The sequence below is a fragment of the Amborella trichopoda genome, chromosome 9, assembly GCF_054954075.1.
Source record: "Amborella trichopoda isolate Santa Cruz 75 chromosome 9, AtrichopodaSantaCruz75HAP2 v2.0, whole genome shotgun sequence".
Taxonomy (NCBI): domain Eukaryota; kingdom Viridiplantae; phylum Streptophyta; class Magnoliopsida; order Amborellales; family Amborellaceae; genus Amborella; species Amborella trichopoda.
Window position 1 is genome coordinate 55779020 of NC_142344.1, and position 20069 is coordinate 55799088.

General features: G+C 37.5%; 1 protein-coding gene across 4 annotated transcripts; it reads left to right on the forward strand.

The window, feature by feature from the left end:
- Positions 1 to 282: 282 nt before the first annotated feature.
- Positions 283 to 18206, forward strand: HCC1 (electron transport SCO1/SenC family protein). Of its 4 annotated transcripts, none has more exons than XR_016041582.1 (8): positions 283 to 418; positions 1604 to 1815; positions 2253 to 2456; positions 4468 to 4558; positions 9286 to 9537; positions 15240 to 15329; positions 15751 to 15883; positions 17885 to 18206. XR_016041582.1 is itself a non-coding variant. In XM_088848285.1 (8 exons), exons 4-8 carry the CDS (start codon positions 4529 to 4531, stop codon positions 17991 to 17993), a joined length of 588 nt encoding a protein of 195 aa, XP_088704411.1. In that variant the 5' UTR covers positions 283 to 418; positions 1604 to 1815; positions 2253 to 2456; positions 4468 to 4528; the 3' UTR covers positions 17994 to 18206. The 4 variants fall into 4 exon arrangements, 3 of the variants coding, with proteins under 3 accessions (XP_088704411.1, XP_006857913.1, XP_088704412.1); XM_088848285.1 differs by having other exon boundaries at positions 4468 to 4571; positions 9286 to 9498; XM_006857851.4 differs by having other exon boundaries at positions 9286 to 9498.
- Positions 18207 to 20069: the final 1863 nt, after the last annotated feature.

Below are 20069 nucleotides of genomic sequence, written 5' to 3' on the forward strand. Positions count from 1 at the left end.
GAGATTACCCTATATCATGTCACAAAGAGGAGCACAATGTAATTCCTCGAGGAAGTCTATTATGATCCACATGATTGCCTCTAAGAATGTGGTCTTAACAGTAATCACCATCAAGAATCGATTGGACTAGCTTTCACTCCATCATCGTCCAACCCATCAGTTGGACGGTTACGACTCCGTGGTCCGCGGTTATTGTGGTCATATGGATCATATTATACTCCCTATACGAAAATGAATCTAAGAGCGTTTCTATAAAGCCCGAGACCACAATAGCGGGAGAGCGGGTTTAGGGTTGATCAGGCATTTTGAGAGAGAGGGAGAGAGAGGGTTTAGGGTTTACTTACCCTGCATTATTCTAGAGAGAGAGGTATCACAGTGAGCGAGGTTAAAGCTCACAGGGGAGGTACTCGCTGATAAGGTATTAACTTTCAATTTTCATTTCAAATTTCCATCTTCCATAGTCTATCTGAAAAATTGAGAACCATCTTCCCGTTTTTGTTTTCTCGTATGTTTTTATGATTCTTGATTTGTAATTGTGTTTTCCTGATCACTTTGCATTCATTTGATTTATCCTTCCTATAATTTCATGCTTGAAAGCTCCTCAATCAGGGCTCAGGTTTACTCCCTTTCCAATTGCATCATCCCTGAATGTACAGTAAAAAATGTATACAGTAATCCTAGTATTATTGTTACTGTCATTGATGTTTTTGATTTATTATTAGTAGAAATTGTGTAGCTATATACTTGTCTCTGAGGATGTCATTATAATTACTTGTTATCTTCTCCATGATGTTTTTCTTTCCATAGTTTTTTGTTGCATTGAAAGGCTCTCTACATGCTACCGTCGTATTCTTCTGCCTTACTCCCAGTTACCGTCGTATTCTTCTGCCTTACTCCCAGTTGATTCAATTCATTGATTTTCATTTAATTTATAATATTTATGGTATTTTTTCTGAATCAAGATAAATCTTGTTTAGTTGATTTTGTTATTTGTTTAAGTGGATTGATATTACTTCTTAACCTGTCCATTTGGCTTTTTTAGTTACCATTTGAGTTGTTTACTAGAGGTAATACTGAAATGGCGTTCATTCTTCACTTTGATTCGTCTTTTGCGCATTTGTAGCTTTCCAGTTTGAATGATGTTTCTTCAATCATGGCTTGCATATTTGCAATTATATTATTTTTCCCTCCCACTTTTTTTTTTTTTTTTTAACTTAAAGTTTCCAAATCACTCTGAAGGTGTTTTTTGTACAATTTTCTCTCTAAAGGTGTTTTTTGTGCAATTATATATATATATATATATATATATATATATATATATATATATATATATATATATATATATATATATTTGGAACATAGTGTTAGTATTGTAATGAAAATTGGATGGAATGATCACAGAAGCAAATAAACCATAAAGTGTGTTAGAGACATTATTTATTTATTTTTTCTTGTAATTTTTTTATCTTTTCTTATTGCTTTGTTTTTATAACGAGGGGCATTTATTTTGACAAGGTTACAAATATGTGATCTCCATAACTATGAATTGGGTTTTTTCTGTTCTAAAATGAGCTAACTATTTTTATTAAAACATTGTTTACAGTATAAAAAATTCAACCAAGAAATAGTGCATGAGATTCTGGAACAATGGCTACCAATATATTGAGGAAAGCTTCTAAATGCTGCTTTAGCAGTGGTTATCGCCTTTTCCATAGCTACTCGAGGTCACCCAAATCATCTTCGTGCTTTTCCCCTTTCCAGTTGCATGGAGGTTCACCCATCGCTTATCTCCCCAAGGCCACAAAATTACCTTTGGTAAGAATGTCAATTGTCACATTTCTGTTTCCTTGTTTTGTAAATTAGTACTTACATTCATGTCTGAGTTTGTTAGCTGTATTAGAATTGCAGAGGTCGTGTCTTGTTTATTAGAGATGGAAAATATGTAATTAAGCATTTTAGCTATATCTGATGGTCTCGTCATATGTACCCAAAAAAAGAAGAAGAGGTTTTTGTGATAATTATATGAAGTAACTGCCTATTTAGTCTGCCTTTCTATCTACTTATACATAATTGTCACTGTGTACTTCCGCACCTTGTTTCCATGACCATAGACTTTTGGACATTGTGTACTAGTTTTTATAACACATGATATTTACTCTATAGTCGTCTGTTTGTTCACTAGTGGCTGCTTAAGTTTGTTCTTTTCACCTATGTTTTTTATCTGAACTCTTGGTGTTGTCCATTTTTTGTAGGTTAACCCCCTTGGTTGTGCAAATCATACCTTAATGTGGTCCTTTAGATACCTGGCTACCAGTAGTTCTCCCCCCCAAGATCCTGTTAATGAGAAGCCCGAAGTTCCTGTTAAAGAGAAACCCATGGATGATGGTTCCACGGAAGGGGAGAAGGCCAAAGGTTCAGATGACACTGGTGCAACAGGGAAGCCTGTTCGAGGAGGGGTACTCATTTATTTTCATTATTAAATATCACTCAGTAGCATTGATTAGCTTTACTAAATGGGCTGCTTGAAACTTTTAGGACTTATCTTTCCCCTGTTTGAGGTCTAGTTCCTCATGTGATATTATTGAGATTACTTTTTAATATTGACCTCTTAATGTTTAAAAGGAAAAAAACAATAGCTTGTTTTGTGTATTTCCTTTCTACTACCATCTTTTTGTACACTGGAATTACATTTGGGCCACACTATCTTCTTTTTTAAATGCACTTCATACATTATTCCAACTAGCCATGAAAACATGCTACACATGTTTCTATTATGTTCAAGATTAATGAAACATATAGAGAAATTGAAGATGGAAACAAATAATTTCACAAGTACTTGTATTGGAAGGAACAAAACTTATAGATATTAAAAAAATTAATAAAGATAATAAATTTTTTTCTAAGAGCTTTAATGACATTGAGAAATATCCATGCTCGACAGCTATCTAAAACATTTGGGTACTTGTTATGCGATCCTACCAAGACAATCTATGTGAACCTAGGAGAAACAACCATTTAGGCTTGAATGATTGGCATTTTTATTAGAATATAATGCCTTCTAGTAATATGTTCCTAGTACTGAAATGGATATTGTGCGATCTGAGATGATCTTGATGCAATATATTGATCAAATAATTGGGATAAATTGCCTGTGTTTCTTTTCGGTGATGCCCATTTCCTTGGAAGTCTTCTAGGATTAATCTAACACATGGGATGGAAGTGATGTGTGGGTAAGTTTGTTAAACAAAATATCACTTTAATATTCTTACCAAGTATAGTGACATGATTTGAAATATGGTTGAATACTTTTTCAATGTTATGAAATACACTGTTTTATAGTATATCAGAACATGCTATTGAATGCACCCTCCCTGTGCGTTCCTCAATTTATGGGAGATTTTTACCTATGTTATTTTTTTTTATTGTAATTATTTTCAGTTAGTGTGTGCGGGGTGGGGATATGAGCTACAGTGCTTGATGAAATGGGATTAAGAAAACGTTGTTCTATACAATTCTCTCTTGGGAGGATGCTGTTGCTATGCTCCATTGTGATATGCTAGAAAAGGGGAGTGCTATTCCTTTTAGCAACTAGAAGTTGGATTGAGTAGCATGCCTTCATGTGAGTATTGGAAGTTGTTGCACGCACTAGGAAGAAAGCTTTGGTTTGAGATACCTAAAATCTATCCAATATAAAGTACTTCAATAATATTTTTGCAATTACTCTTTATTGAAAAATTCCAATGCCTCATGGAAACGTGTCACCTATGGTGTGAATGTACTGATGTCCTATGAATAGCAAGCTTTAACTTAATTAGTTTAAACTTGCATGTTCCTTGGAAGTGTGTTTTTACTCTTTTATGTAATATTTGCATGTCATGGATGGAGTTCATGTGGCTACTCCTCTGGGGGCCTAACAACAATGAATGTGAGCATGTGTATCTGTTCCCCTGTCGTGGGTGGATGCTACCTGGTAGAGGCTCACTATTATTTTATTGATGAATATTATTGTAAATTATGTGGGGCATGTGATTCTGTGGTTATGGGTTGATGTTGTGTGACCCTTGTTCCATGATCTTTCATTCCTCAAGTGGCTTCTACTTTTTTTATTTATCAATTTTGTTGTTCTTAATGTGTATTGTTTTTATTGGATCTTTCTTTGTGGCCTCATGTTGGTCTTGGGATGAGTGGAGTTGGGAAGGCTTGCTAGGATTTTAAGAAAAAACTTCAAATAAACTTAAAAGACACTGAAAGACTAGATTGTGTCGTGCCTCTTGTTTAAACACTTGCTAGTGCCCATACTGAGTTTGCTTGGGTGGGTCTTGATTCTTATTCCCTAGTTTCCAAGAATTACTTTTGTACAAAATTATTTGTTAAGTGTATGACAGATTGTTTTAGCTTTGCTTTTGTTATGTGTTGTTCATATTGGACATTTAAAGGCTAATGAATACCTTTAACTTGGTGTTGCAGCCTGTCTCATGGTTAAGCTTCGTCTTGTTGGTCTTGACTGGAGCAGGGCTGATATTCTATTATGACAAAGAGAAGAAACGGCATATTGAAGGTAGATTGTGACGGTGAGTTGGGATTGGTCGATTTTGTATTTAAGCTACCACGATATAAGCCATGAAGAGGCTTATTGTGATGCTTTGTGTATGTGGATAAATAGAAATGTTTATGTACTAATGAGGATGGCATTATTGTACTTGCTGCTTGTTGCTATTCCTTATTATTGATTCCCATAGGAACACTTTTTAAGAGGGTGATCATATTCCTCATTTTTTTGCATTGTTAAGACTTTCATGACCGCTCATTTTCTAAAATATTATCGATGTCTCACTTTTAATTCTTATGCCTAAAATCCTGGTCTCATATGTTTGATGTCAAATTTTAAATTCATGTTTAATGAGAGAAACATTATTTGCCTAATTTTCTTAGGGGCTCTGAGGTCTACAACCTTTGTTCCTTCTAAATATCTCTCCTTTCTGAGCTTGGCATATGCAACCTACCCCCCTCTTAGTGCACCACTATCTGAAAGGCTACCAAGTACCAAATAACTAACTCCAAGTAAACTATGCGATGGATGATTTTGGTCTCCAGCTTATACTCGAAAATTTCGACGGAGCAAGTGTAACCTCTGCCTTATTTCCTGTGCAAACTCATTGATCAATGGTAGGGGTAAGTGTCCCGTTGAATTGTAATCCGGACGGGGGACTGGTTGTCATCGCTCTCGTATGGATTACCGACAGTGCCGGCTTGAGAGGCACAAAATCAAGAATCCGCTAGAAGATTTGAGAAAGAGTTTTTCGGTAAAAGCGGGGAAGAAAGATGTTTGTAAAACGACTGAAAATAATTAAGAAAAAACTGAGATAATGGGGGGCTGACCTTAAGTTAGGCTCCCATACCCGACACTTAGAGTCGGTGGCTGGTTCAGGATCGTGCTTGGTTTGTTAACTTGTTCCGATCCTTCAGAGTTCGTCGGGCTAGAGGTATCCGTGTCAAGAGGGGTTTAGGGTCTGAAGGGTGTTGGTATTAGAGTTTAGGATGCCGGGCTTGAGGTTCGAGTCTAGGGCTTGGACAGGCAAGCCTGTGATGCGGCAGAGTTTCGATTCTCATTTGTCAATTTTGGGGTTCCAAAATTGGAGGCTAGTGCACCTACTTATAGACAAAATCCCTTTCAACAATGTCACAAAGTTTTCGATTTGCTATGGGCCATCGGTTTGCAGGGACTGGCGTTGGCACTGGTAATGCCGTGACTTTAGTGCCACATAATCATTTCAAAGTAATGCCATCAGTGCTAACGCTGTAAGTTAATCATTATGGCGTGCGTAACACGTTTTCACCCATTAATGAAAACATTGTTTCGGTGGGTGGCTTGCGATTGGGGTCATGATTGGTAGCGATGCCACCAGTGACGCCGGCGTGATCATCACTGATACCGGCGCCACTGACGCCACATTCCTAGTGGTGTACAATGTTAACAGTTTGGGCTTGCTTTTTTTCGAGCGTTGTTACCGCAGACAGGCGTTGGCACTACCAATGCCAGCTTTAATGATTCCATTGCTAATAATTGGTCCTATCCCATTTAATGAAGTCATTGTTTCGCATGTGTAGGGGGTTGTTGTTATTCAGCATTGCCACCTCCGATGCCGGATTTAGGGGAGATCAAAGAGTATTTTTTACTTGTAGGGCCCATCCCTAGAGTATTTTCCTTGGTAAATTCGTCTTAAGAAATTTTTTGAATTGTATAGCTTTGCTGAATCCTTCCTCGAGTGGTATTGCTGAACCTCTTTTCCTGAGAAGAAATGATCGATGGCCCTTTTGTTTTTTCTGTTACAATCCTCTGTGGTGTGGAGGCGGGACGTTTGTTGCCCCCAGGAACTTTTGGCTAGACACGTGAGATCGAGATTCAAGGCCCATGTAGCTGCTTGTTTGGGATGGCTTCGTTGCTGTGAACACCAAGTGTTGTTGATAATGGTGTTAGAGGCAGATGGCTCAACCGAGATGATAGACACTCATTGTTTTGGTGGTATCGACCATAATTGTCTTGAAGTCATAGTGAATGGAGAACGGCTTGATGTCGGGGCTTACGCTTTTCTCTATAGCAAGTGCACTAAGATCCTCCGCCATCTCTTCATAGCACGACACTGCGATAATCTGATTGCCCAGACAGAGGCAATTCGGATGGCCTATGATGCACTCAAGAAGGGGAGAATGCCCAACTATTTAGGGAAGTTGTAGAGAAGATAAATGGGGTCTTACCACTCAAAGCACATTTCCTGTAAGCTGATGCCAGGGTTATGGGGCCTGAGCTTGTTCTTCTTGCTTGAACATAGCCTTCCCCGGTCCTGAGGATGTATGGAGAGTCATCCCAAAGTTGTCCGTGGGATTGGACGGTGTTTAGAGCAAGGAATAGAGTGGTGATGCTGACACCAACGCCGGCGTCATTGGTGGCAACGACAGATACAACACATCACAACAACTTTTTTACCTGTATACACCCATGTCAATGGTTGCTTAGTTAGGCCATATGGCTTCGAATTTTGGATTTTTAGTGCCATGATTGCTGGTCGACGTCATACGTTCATAGTTTGGTTTGGTGCATAAGTGTTGAATGGGGAATGATTATTCTTGGCAATGGGACCGCGGGCGTTAGTGGTAGCACCCGGATGTCTTAAGCCTCGAGTTTTGTTTCAGGCCCCGGGTCTATCAATATGGGTCCTCCACGTGCTTAGCTTTACAATTCAGAAATTTTCTTAAGATTTCAAGAAAAATATTCTAGGTATGAGCCCAATAAGTGAAAAATACTCTTCGAACTTCCTCAACATCGGCGTTGGGGGTGGCAACGCTGAGTAGAGACAGCCTCCTACACCTGCAAAACAATGATTTCATTAAATGGGATAGGACCAAGTATTGGAAATGTAGTTATTAAGGCTGGTGTTGGTAGTGCCCATGCCTGTGTCTGCGGCGACAACGTTCGAAAAAAACAAGTCCAAACTATCAGCATCGTACACCACTAGGAATATGACGTTAGTGGCGACCACGCCGGCGTTAGGGGTGGCCTTGCTGCCAATCGATGAGACCCCAATAGCAAGCCACCCGCCAAAACAATGTTTTCATTAATGGGTGGAAGTGTGTTACGTAAGCTGTAATGATTTGTCGATAGCATGAGCATTGATGACGTGACTTTGAAATGATTAAGTGATGTTAAAGTTGCGGTGTTGCCAGTGTCAACATCGGCGTTGGCACTAGTTTTGCTACAAATCGACGACCCAAATCATATCAAAATTTGTTTGTTACTGTTGAAAGGGATTTTGTCTATAAATAAGAGCCTTGGCCTCCAATTTTGGAACCCTAGAATTCACACATGAGAGCTGAAACTCTGTCACATCACAGACTCGCCTCGATCTTCAAGACCCTTAGTTTGAGCCTTAGACCCGAACCTCAAACTTGGCATCCTAAACACTAATACCAATACCCTTCAGACTTAAACCCCTCTTGACACCGATACTTCTAGCCCAGTGGACTCTGAAAGACCAGAACTAGTCGGCACACCGAATATGATCTTGAACCGGCCACCGACTTTGGGTGCCTGGCTTGGGGGCCCGGCTTGAGGTCACCCTCCCTTTTTCTCTACTTTTTTCATAATTATTTTCAGTCTTTCTACAAAACTTTTCTAAATCTCCCCCTTCTGTCGTAAAACTCTTTCTCAAATCTTATAGTAGATTCTCGGTTTTGTGCCTCTTAAGCCGGCACTACCGGTAATCTGTACGAGAGCAATCCGATGGCCAGTTCATTACAATTCGACATGACCCTTATCCCTACCAATGATCGACGAGTTTGCATGGGAAATCGAGGCGGTGGCTACGCTTGCTTTGCTGGAATTTTTGCGTATAAACACCTAGGTACTTACTTCTCATGGGAGGAGAACTTCTAAGTTGTCATGTTAATCCTTAGAGTATTCTAAGTCCTCATAGCTGCACTGGACTTCAGCTTCTAATGATTCTATTGTGGGTGGTTGCAAAGTCTGGCCTCTCGGATGGAAAGTTCACCACTACGGACAGCCTTATCATATCAACGCTCAAATCTCAATATTCTTGTGCAGTGTAAACCATCTTCCTATAGCCACTCTAACATTCATTATTTATTCAAATACCTTTGGCTTTATTCAGAAAACTGTGGAACTTAGAATTTGAGCATTCTATTGACGACTCTCTGAAATGACAACTTTGAGAAACCTAACCTGATTCGAAAACTCTTAATCAACATATGATTTGATCTCACTGTTTCCTAGAGTGATTTTTCTCACCAAATTAGCCATACTTTTTCCAATGCATTCTTGAATTTTTTGAACACTAAGGTGCATATTATTATGAAAGACTCACTGCAATCATGGAAAATGTGCCTTGAAAATGAAAGTAATTTTGATCTTGTGGATGAGAATCACTGTCCTGCATCTGCCTATCCCCATTACAAAGAATCCAAATTTGAAAAATACTTGTCATTATAATTAGTTTTTTTTACATGCTTGTTATTTGCAACAAATATATTAATTTTTTAGCTTATGAAGTTGACACCAGTCATTTATGCTTTATGCCTGGTCAGTGCTTGTCCTATTGCTTTCTGACTAGTTTACATACACATGTCGGCTAGTCTTATCTAATGCACTATGGTTTCACTGGTTTATGTGCAATGAATATTAGATCAGACATTTTTATTCAAATATTCAACAAGTTGGTCTAGCCATAACTCTTTCCTTAGCATCATTTTTTTTATCTTTGATTTGTGCAGAAATAAAAACCTCCACTGCAGCAGTGAAACAAGGGCCATCTGTGGGGAAAGCTGCTATTGGCGGCCCATTTAATCTTGTCAATCAGGATGGGAAACCTGTAACAGATAAAGATTTTCATGGGAAATGGACATTAATATATTTTGGCTTCACTCACTGTCCTGATATTTGTCCAGATGAGCTACAGAAGATGGTCTTAGCAATTGACAAAATCAGTATGTTTTGTTTTTGAGAGAACTTAATTGACAAAATCAGTATGTTATCATCACTTATTTCTCTTAAATCACTGTAACCTTAAATTTTTTCTTTTCTATTTGGTTGGATAATGAGGGTGGTAGTCTTTATTTTTCTGATTTTGTGTTGATAAATTTCTGTTTATATCCATATTCAGACTTCAGGTTTTCCTAGGACAGGTCTTTCTAGCCCTGTTTTTTTTGGGAAAACTATTTTATGTATCAGATGAAAGATCGATCTTTACATGGCTCCGGGTGCTTGTCACAGACATAGATACCAAAAAATTCCCCCAACATCATAAATGGTGGGGTCTGGAGCTCATATGTAAGCTAGAAGCAAAACGAAGGGCCATACAGTCCCACAACTACAAAAAATGGTGGGAACACGTTCCCCCTCCGGGCATGAAAAGTGACCTGACCGTAGTGGATTCCCTGCATCACCCTCTATGCTGAGAGAGTTAATGATTTAGTTTACCTCTTGCCAGATGTGTCTGAAGCTGATGTAGGTGCCTGCAAAGGTAAAAGATATGGTCAAACAATGTGGCTAATATAGAGGGACATTGGGCTTTCTTGGACGCGCATAACCTAGCATTATTTCGGTCTCCCTTTACTATAAGGGTGTTGCCATTGCCCCCATTTTGATGGTCTTTTCCCATTCCTTTGAGCATAGCAATGTTTGGGTTAATGTTGAGTGAGTCAACAAGCTCCAATAATTTATTTAGCCATGAAGTATAACAGAAGGCATGGTTTGTTGGTACAGTGACTTATGATTTGCTGAAATAGTATAGATTTACATAGTGGACTTGTGCTGGGAAATATTCAGGGGTTTTGCTTGGGGAATACTTGGTGATTTCCCCCCCCCACACACACTTAATATGTATTCTAAAACTTTATTGGATTATTTTGACCTCTTTGGTGCAACTTGACCATGGGCCGTTGACTTCACATGCTTCTCTATTGCCTCTATAGAGTGGATTTCTTTCATTTGGGGAATGATAGTGACTTTCTAGGGGTGGTTGGAGGGTAGAAAGAGAAGAGTTTAATGAAATTCATAATGCATGGTCAAAATCAGCATTTTTATTTAGTTTATGATATTTTTTAATGAAATTTCATAATGCATAATCAAAATCAGCATTTTTCTTTAGTTGATGATATTTTTTAATGCAATGCCTTATTTTCCTTAAGAAGTAGGATGGACGTTACAAAGTAGTTGAGGAAGAAGCTTCCCCCCTCCTTACACCTGGCACCCATTGCTCCCCTTCTGGCCCCTTGTGCCAACAGACCCCCTTGCCCCATCCTGTTCTTTGTTTCCTCTCCCACATTGTTCCCAAATCCGCCCGATCTAACCGCTAACCGCCCGGTTAGATCTTCTGGTTTTGGGCAGCAAGGGTGATCAACTGGTATTTAAAAAAAAAATTTCAAAAAATTATATATAAATTCTTAAAAATAAGGAATTTGATTTGTAATGAATTTTTAAATGTTCTTTACATTATGGTAAAGATTAAAAATTGTTTTGGTCATTAATACTCACTTTTATATTTTCCCATATTTTTTAGAAAATTTTAAAACTAGCCCTTGGAAAATATAAAATGGGTTAACATCCATTTTTTTCGTTAATTTTCAACTTCATTTGAATGTGTTTTGTTTTAATCATTCTTTATATGCTTTTCATATTTAGTGGATGTTTTTTTTGTATTTTATTTTATTTTTTTTCAACACTTTTTTGACTGCTCGGGAACTTGCCCGGTTAGAGCGGTTGATATAGCCTGTTTACTGGTTAGGCCGGTTAAACCGCTTTCAGGCCCATGTTCGGTTAACCGTTCCGGCTTTGATTTTGCGAAGACTGCTCCCCCATTAGAAACCAACCGGAGAATCTCCCCACCTCCTTCCACCCAACACCCGTCAATCCCCCTTCTAGCCCCTCCTCATTCCCCTCGCCTCCCCCAAATGCCCCCTTTCTCCATTGGTCCATCCTTTTCTTCCTCACTTCCCCCATTTTGAAACCAACTTGAATCGGATATCAACTTGGAGAGGAGAGCTCAACACCATACCCTTCCATGGATGAGGTCAAAAGCTCTCGCAAATCGTTGGAGAAAAAGTGTGAACATGTTGACATTTGATTGATCCAAAACCAACAATGCAAAGTGGGAGGCTAATGGTGATATTGCCAAAGGAGAAAATGGAGGAAAGCTTGAGAAAATGTGGAGGAAAGCTTGAGAAAGTCCTCATTGGGACTTTTTATGGCAAAAGATCGTAATGGTCTTTACTGAAATGAAATGATTAATCCCACTTAAAAGATACAAGTGAGACCATAGCCATCGGTATAGCCACATTCTATTTGCATTCAACCTAAGAGAAGACATGGAAAAGGTCCTCAAAGGAGGGCTATGGTTTGTAGGAGGTAAATATGTTGGTCCTGAAGGCGTTTAAATACCGATAAGCACTCTTGGCAAAGATAATTGGTTAAACTCCTCAGATACATGGCGACCTTCATTGGAAACACTGTTTTTTGGATCGTGCCACTTGAGATGGCAAAAAAGTTTATTATGCAAGGGTTTGTGTAGAAGTTCAACCTAATTCGGAAGTTCCTGCTAAATTATTGATTCACACTTTAGAAGGAGAAGGATGTACAGAGTAGATTGAATACAAGGGTGTGCCTCTATTGTGTTAACATTACACGTGCCTCTCGATCATGTAGAATGAAGAAGCAAACCTGGAAGAGCAATGGAAAAGATGGGCAATGCTTTTGAGTTCCTGTTGGTACTTTCAAGGGACTTGTTACCCTTGCGAGACAGAAAGGTAAGATATAAAGCACTCCTTGAGGGGATTTACCGTGGGCACGATAACTGGTACACCAGAGGTGCGTCCTTCCCGATCCTCTCGTACTAGGGAAAGGTCCTCTCAATGCTCAAATGCCCACACCGAATATGGACCGAACTATCTCACGACGTTCTAAACCCAGCTCATGTATCGCTTTAATGGGCGAACAACCCAACCCTTGGAATGTACTACCATCCTAGGTGGCGAAGAGCCGACATTGAGATGCCAAACCTTATTGTCGATGTGAACTTTGGGTAAGATCAGCCTGTTATCCCTAGAGTAACTTTTATTCGTTTGAGCAACAACCCTTCCACTCAGCATCGTCGGATCACTAAGGCTGACTGTCATCCCTGCTCGATGGGTGGTTTGGTGTGACGATGTAGAGCCGAGTGCCCCCACATACGGGATAGCACCATAGCGCGCCGGAAAGGGGGATAAGACAAGAGACACATTATAGAAAAGTGAAATATCGGAGTCCCCAACAAAAATAAAATTAACGAACTCATGGACAAAAAATTAAGATAAAAAGGGGTAAGACAATCATTGAAAAGAGAAGGCTCACTTACCCTTAGAATGGCCAGCCGTGTGGAGGGATAGCAGAGAGTCTCACAGGTGAGTTAGCCAAAAGGATAAGAGCGGATAGGAATGAAAAGTGGGGGAACAGAGGAGGAGGAAATAAGGAAGTACTGGAAAGTGCTTTCTTGCTAAAGGCAATGCTCAAAAGAAATTGGAGATATTAGCATGGATATAGATCAACTTTTCTCTTATTCCAACTCTTGCTATCATGTGTTGGAAGGAGAAACAATTGAAGAGAGAAGAATCAAAGAGGAGCAGGAAAAAGTGGAGAATGAAAAACGGGTAATCAAAGATGTTTAGGATAAAAATTGGTCAATTTATTTAGAAAAATGGCAGAAAACAAAGGTGAGGAAGAAAGAACAAAATTGTTGGAAAGAACAAAATTGTTGGAAGATGGAGAAGCATTTTTGAATGAGAGAATGGGAAAAAATATTTCAGGAAATAATAGGGAATGTATTTGGGATGGAAAAATGGAGCAATTTCTATACTGGGGAAAAAACGTGAAAGACGTGGGAATTTTTTGTAAAGAAGAGAGAAAATATGCCCATGACTTAATATAGGCGAAGTGTTGCCCAAGAATGAAGAGATGTGAAATGAATGACAAACACGGGCTCTGGGAAACAACTTTTTGACAAAAGAAACCTGTCCGCCTCTCATTGGGCTGTCAAAAACCAACTCAAGATCCAACCTCCAATTGGCTCTTTCAAACTTCAAACCGGATCTTGAAACCCAACGGATGTTTGATGTTTCAAAATCTGAATAAAATTTTGGTGGGTCACAAACTCACAATTAATGATAACTTATTTAGATATCTTTATTAGACTTATTAATGTATTTTTATTAGGTAAACTTGGAGACGTATTGGTGAGCGAAAGCTAATCCTTGTGTGCTCAATGAATTTGAAGGAAATATCTTTGGAGAAGTCCCATATTATCCAATGTAAATAGGAGATGGGTCTAAAATTAACTTAGTTCAATCCTTGGTTCAATGAAGGAACCTGTTATAACATGTTTTGGAAATCAAAATATAATTGGGTTTCTTGAGATCCTGAACCATCTTCCAATTCTTTGTTGGGAATACATGGAGGCTACCCCCCCACTCCCCACTCCCCCAACAAAAACACCAAAAAAAAAGAAAACGTGGGCAACTTGTTCGAGCTTGGAGGCTAATCCTGGAACGTTCCTAACGTGGGAGTGGGGAAGATGGAATCACATGTGGGCCTAATGACTATGGAGGAATCACCTCAAAAAGCCCTCTCGAACTCATTTGAGAATATGGGATCAAAACATAACATTAGAACCTATTGGGGATGAAGTCAATACATCCTAGAGCCTTGTAGTTCTCATGAGCAACTTTTTAAAAGAAGCTACAAACTTCTGATAGAAATTTAGAAAAGTGATGAATATATGGGGTCAATAATGAGTATCACCATCACTTTTTCATCAAATGTGCTTTTTTGGGCGTTTTCCTCAAAAAAACCAATAGGCTGAGGAAGACGAACATTTCTCCATCCATGGGACATCGAGGAATATGACATGGAAAATCCAAAATTGCATTATGGAAGCAAAGGCAATAGCCCCTCGGAATGAAGGAGAAAAAGTCATACATGAAAGATAGGAAATATAGATTTTCTATTGAGCTTGAGTGAAAAGAGTTGATGTGGTCAGGTTCCTATGTACTTGGGAGTGATAATGAGAGAATTGTAGTGAGGTCCCTTGTATGTGGAAGCCCAATAGTTATATAATAGTGTAAAACCATGGACTAGCACCTTGCCTCGTGTAAAGTTTTCAACAAATTAATACAATGGGTTGGGTTCCTGCACTAACCCCTCTAGTGTCGTCAAAAAAGGACATTAGTCAATGGTGAAGTGATGATAGTATGATTTGGATTGATACAAAAAGACCCATTTGTACGTTTGTTTCGATAACAGTGATCTACATAAGAAAGTTGTAATTGAGTTATTTCCTGGATAATCTATAAGTTGCCAATGAAGAGATAGAGGGATATGTATTAACACCTTGATTTTGTAAATGGGCTTGTTGAGTGATCATGGATAGGTACGTCATAATGCATAAAATTTCTAGGTCCTTTTTTGTCTACTATTGATTGAGTTTTCTAGTGAGGTAAGTTTTATTTTATGGGAACCAATGGCCTGTACATTTAATGAGCAATTCTCCTGGTCCTGAAAACTATTATGTGATAGTTCTGTCATTTCTTTCCCCCTTTACATCTGTTAATGTCTTATATCATGGAACTGGTTATTTTGATGTTGCTTTTTAAAACTGGGGATCTCATTCTGAATTAGCTGCTTCCTTCTTGGCATACAGAGCAGAAGGCAGGTATTGATATTATACCTGTTTTTATATCAGTCGATCCCGAGAGAGATACTGTTGAGCAGGTTCGCGAATATGTTAAAGGTGGGATGCTTTTGATATTTATCCTATATAAATGCATTTAGTTTGTTCGTATTGGTTTTGTTATAATCTTTTAATACATCTAAAGGATCCACTCTCTGCTTTTCAGCCAAATTTAGAAGCTCTGAGCGTACTTTTACAGCTCTATTGTTTCCCCTTTTCTAAATGCATTTATAAGAAAGTCCTTCAAACTTGTTGGAGACCCATTGTGAGGGAATTGTGGTGTATATGTTGTTGCATGGGAAGTACTCATGAGGATTAGGACTTACGGGTACTGTACTTCTGGCCAACATGTTACCCAAAGTTCAAATGTATTTCCTAAACATTTTTTTTGTTTTTTAATATGAAATTTCCTAAACATTTTTTTATGGCAGCAAATCCTCCTCAAGAATGTCTTCTTGATCAATTTCATTTTATTTTGCAGAATTTCATCCGGACTTAGTTGGATTAACTGGGAACACCGATGACATACGCCAAGTCGCTCGTTCATATCGAGTTTATTACATGAAGACAGAAGAGGAAGGGTCTGACTACCTTGTGGATCACTCTATTGTTATGTAAGCACTCTTCCTTTATAAGCAGCCAAACATGGTGCTCCCACAAGAGTATACGGTCCATTTACTCCCCTTGGGTAAAACCCCATCTAGGATTAATTTAGGCCCCATATTTTGGGGATCTAACGTCTTGAACCCCATATTTTGGGAATGTAACCTCTTCAACTCATAGATTAACCTCAATAAAAATAAAAATAAAATAAAAAATCCCGATTGCACGCTCTATGCACTTGAAAATAATAATGTCTCATAATTTAATAGAGACCGTCCAATTTTTGAGGTGATATTTAAGTGTAAGAAAACTCAAAATTTACATTTTTCTTTTGAGAATAATCATCTGATTGTTAGGTGGTTCCCAAATTTCAAATTGAAATAAATCATCCCAAGTGGGTCTTCTGACCGAGGGAGTAGCTATACACGTGGTTCCCAAAATTTTAAATTGAAAAAATCATCCCAAGTGGGTCTTCTGACCAAGGGAGTAGATGTACACTATGCTCTTGCAGTGAGCAAAGTATACATCCTTTATAAATATTAAAAAAAGTATTTGACTGCTTTTGCAGGGGAAAAGTTTATATAGAGCTGAGGCTCTAAACAATCAAATTTGAGCCTACCTCAAAAAGTTTACTAGAAGAGGTTGTTTTGATTCCCAAATATCTTCAAATTGATCATCTCGACATCAAGATGCATGGACATGAGAAAAAAATGAATTTCAAGTTTTGAAAATAGTGTATTTTGTAACGTATTTTTAGACCGTCAATTTTCAAGATTTTCAAGTTTTCATAGATCTGTCGATCTACACTATTTTTGAAGCTTTGAACTTTATAAATAAATATAAAAATATATTTTAAGGCTATCACAAAGATTTCCAGCAGTAAAACTTCATTTTTCAATACTATTTGAAGGTAGGCTCTAATTTGATTGTTTAGAGTTTAGGCTCTATTCAAACCGCACCCCTTTTACAGTGTACAACAAAGAAAAGTATTTTATCTTCTTGATTTTCATGGTCTCGTTAGGCTTAACAACAAATGAGTCTGGTTTTTGGTATATGTTCTGTCTTATGTCTATATTCTGGAGAAGTTGCAATGGTGATTCTTCCTATGGTTGTTTAAGACCTTGTGCTCTCATGGATTATGTTACTTTGGTGTGTAAATGGGATGTGTAGTCTGGAATGGCATTTTGCTGGCCTATCAAAGGTAGTGTCCTCAAGAAACATTTTGTGCAGCCAAGCTTCGTCCTTAATGCAACCTTTAAGAAATAAAAAAGATGGCAAGTAGTAGTAATGCTTGAATGTTGTTATCCATGACTATCTGTCAAGAATGCAATTTTTCTTTTAAAATTTTGAATTTTAAACATACTAATTATAGCTTACAAAAGGTCTACAAATTATCCTTTATGACTATCTTATTGGCAAACATGAAATCTGTTCAGTCAAGGGATTTTACTTCTTTACTGCACTAACTTGAGAGCCACAATATGCATACATGATGTACCGATTTCTGAGGTCATGATTCATACTTGGAACTTGTTGGAGAAGACAGATAGTTGTTCTCATGCTTGCATTGATTTGAGCATTTAAATGTCATTATATATTTTCTATGCAACATGTTACCATGAGCATGTAATGTGTAATCTGATCCTGAGTGTGATGCTGTATTCTCCTTGCAAAAGGAATTGGGAAATATACAAGAACACACTTTTATCTTTGGTACGAGAATGTCACAATCACTTCCAATTGTCAGATGTGAAATCGAATGGCTGGGGTGTACTATCGACAATGTTTGAAGTCCGAGAAAAATTTTCTCGGACTTTGTGTAGAGAAATGATGTATCCCATCAGCTGAATTTTTACCTGGCGGTTTAGGGTGTTAGCAACCTTGGTGTACATTGTATACAATCCCATAGAAATCATGGTGCGGTAAAGTTTGCATATAGGCCTGCAATGATTTTACGGCGGCCCAAAGCCTCAATTGTATATATTAACTCTATTTGATCTTCATTTTTCCAGGTACCTAATGGATCAAGAAATGGAATTTGTGAAATTCTTTGGGAAAAACTATGATGCAGACTCACTCTCTGAAGGCATCATCAAGGAGGTAAAACAGTACAAGAAGTGACCACAACACTTGACACAAGCAACATTTCTTTGCCATGTGCTTTCATTCTTTTGACTTGGATTTCTCATTTATCATTGCATCTTGTATGTTTTCTTAATGTCACATCTTGGAGATGGAAAATACTATTGCAAGTAATGCGCACCAGATAGATTTTGGGATGTTCCTACTGGTGAATCTTGGACAAAATAAATTGAGATGGAATTTTTGGAGTCTCATGAAAAGTTCATAGATTTAAAAGATATGTTTGTTACAGTTGGGCCAGCCATTATGAGTTTGTATCAACTATGATGTATAATTAGCATGCGTGTTATTTATTATCTTTTGGCCATTCGAGGTTGATTCTCATGTTATTATTATGATTGATATTATAATATTATTATTATCATTATTATTTTATTGACCAATTCAAAGATATTTAGATGAAATCCATGTCAAGTTAAAATTCACCTTTCGATGGGAGAATCTTTTGGCTATTTGTCGATAATTTACTAGTATTGAAAAATAACAAAACGGCAAGGTTTGGCAAGGCCGCGGCTTTAAGAAATTTGTTAGGGCCTCATCTCAACCATGCTGGTTAATCGGATCTGGGGCCGGAAAACCTTGTGATGGCATGTACATCCGTTTCTTGTCTTAAGGAATTTGTAGCTCAAAAAATGGTGTAGATCAGGTTGATTTGTGAGCGCTTGTGAGAGAAAAAAGTGCTTGTGAGAGAAATGTTGTAAGATGGATCAATTTTAAGGTTTTAAAATTATGAATTTTTTAGGTTTTGTGATTGGTGAAGTAGAGATGATCAATTTACAATTTTTTTTTTTTTTTTTTGGTGCCTAGCATTGTGTTTTCCGGTGAGTAGTGTGGCACAAGTATATAAAGCCATCGATTTTCTAAGGTTTCAACCTTTTCCTATAGAAGTAAGGTGTACGTCAAAAACCTATTGGAATAAGTGATTCTGACATAGATTTTCTATGGTTTCAACCTTTTCCTATAGAAGTAAGGTGTACCACAAAAACCTATTGGAATAAGTGATTCTGACTCTCTGAAAAACCACCCTCTAATGGATCATTTCAATGTCAAGATGTATGGAGTCTTAAAAACGATGTATCTTAAACAATGTATCTTGTATATATTATTTGAACCATTCATTTACAACATTTGCAAGTGCTTATGACTTTGTACTATTTTTTTGTATTTAAATGTTCATAGTTGGCGAAAATAGATTTTCTGGCAATCCCAAGAATTTCCAACATTAGAAGTACATCTTTTTCAATAAGAGTTTCACACTATATATAAAGGGTGTGGTTTATATAATGTTTTACTTTGAAATATCAAGTTAAGGCGCACTTCCAAACTTAGTCATGGGAATGCAATTTTGGTTTAAAAAATTCGAAAAATGGTGTGATCATCAATTTTTATCTCTAATTATAAAGTTTTAAATTCTAAAAATAATTAAAATCAAACAGATTTATAAATATAAGAAGATCTTGAAAATGGACGGTTGGGGGAATTCGAGGTTACTAATGTAGTGCATAGAAAGTGCCAATTTATAGAAAGGGATATGGGAGGACTTTACATGTCCAAGAGAACCAACATTGAAAAGCCATTTCAAAAATTGTATTTTAGAAATGAGCAAATGATCCAATGTAACAGTTGTATTATAGTATAATGCAACGACCATTTTAGAAAATCATGTTTGTGGTATTTGTATGACCTCAAAATTTACATACATTCACTTCATCTCAATAATCAATCCCAAAAAAACAAAAAAATTTTTAAATTTAAACTCTAGATATGGTCAAATGGACACCTCCAAAAATGAATTTAGACCATTCATTTTGTGAATTTCAATATCTTAGCTTTTATAAACTTAAAATCATTTTTTTCTTTTGTAACATTGTCCATCTAATGATAATAAAGCCATCCAAAAAAATTAGAAATAAAAAAATCCTTCTAAGGCCTAGATCTAAGCATCTCACCAAAATGAACGGCCTATGCTAATTGAGCTAAAAAAATACTTTCTAGGTTGTGTTTTCAATTTTTTCTTTTTTTATGATTGTTCATTAGAATGAAAAGAGTATATAT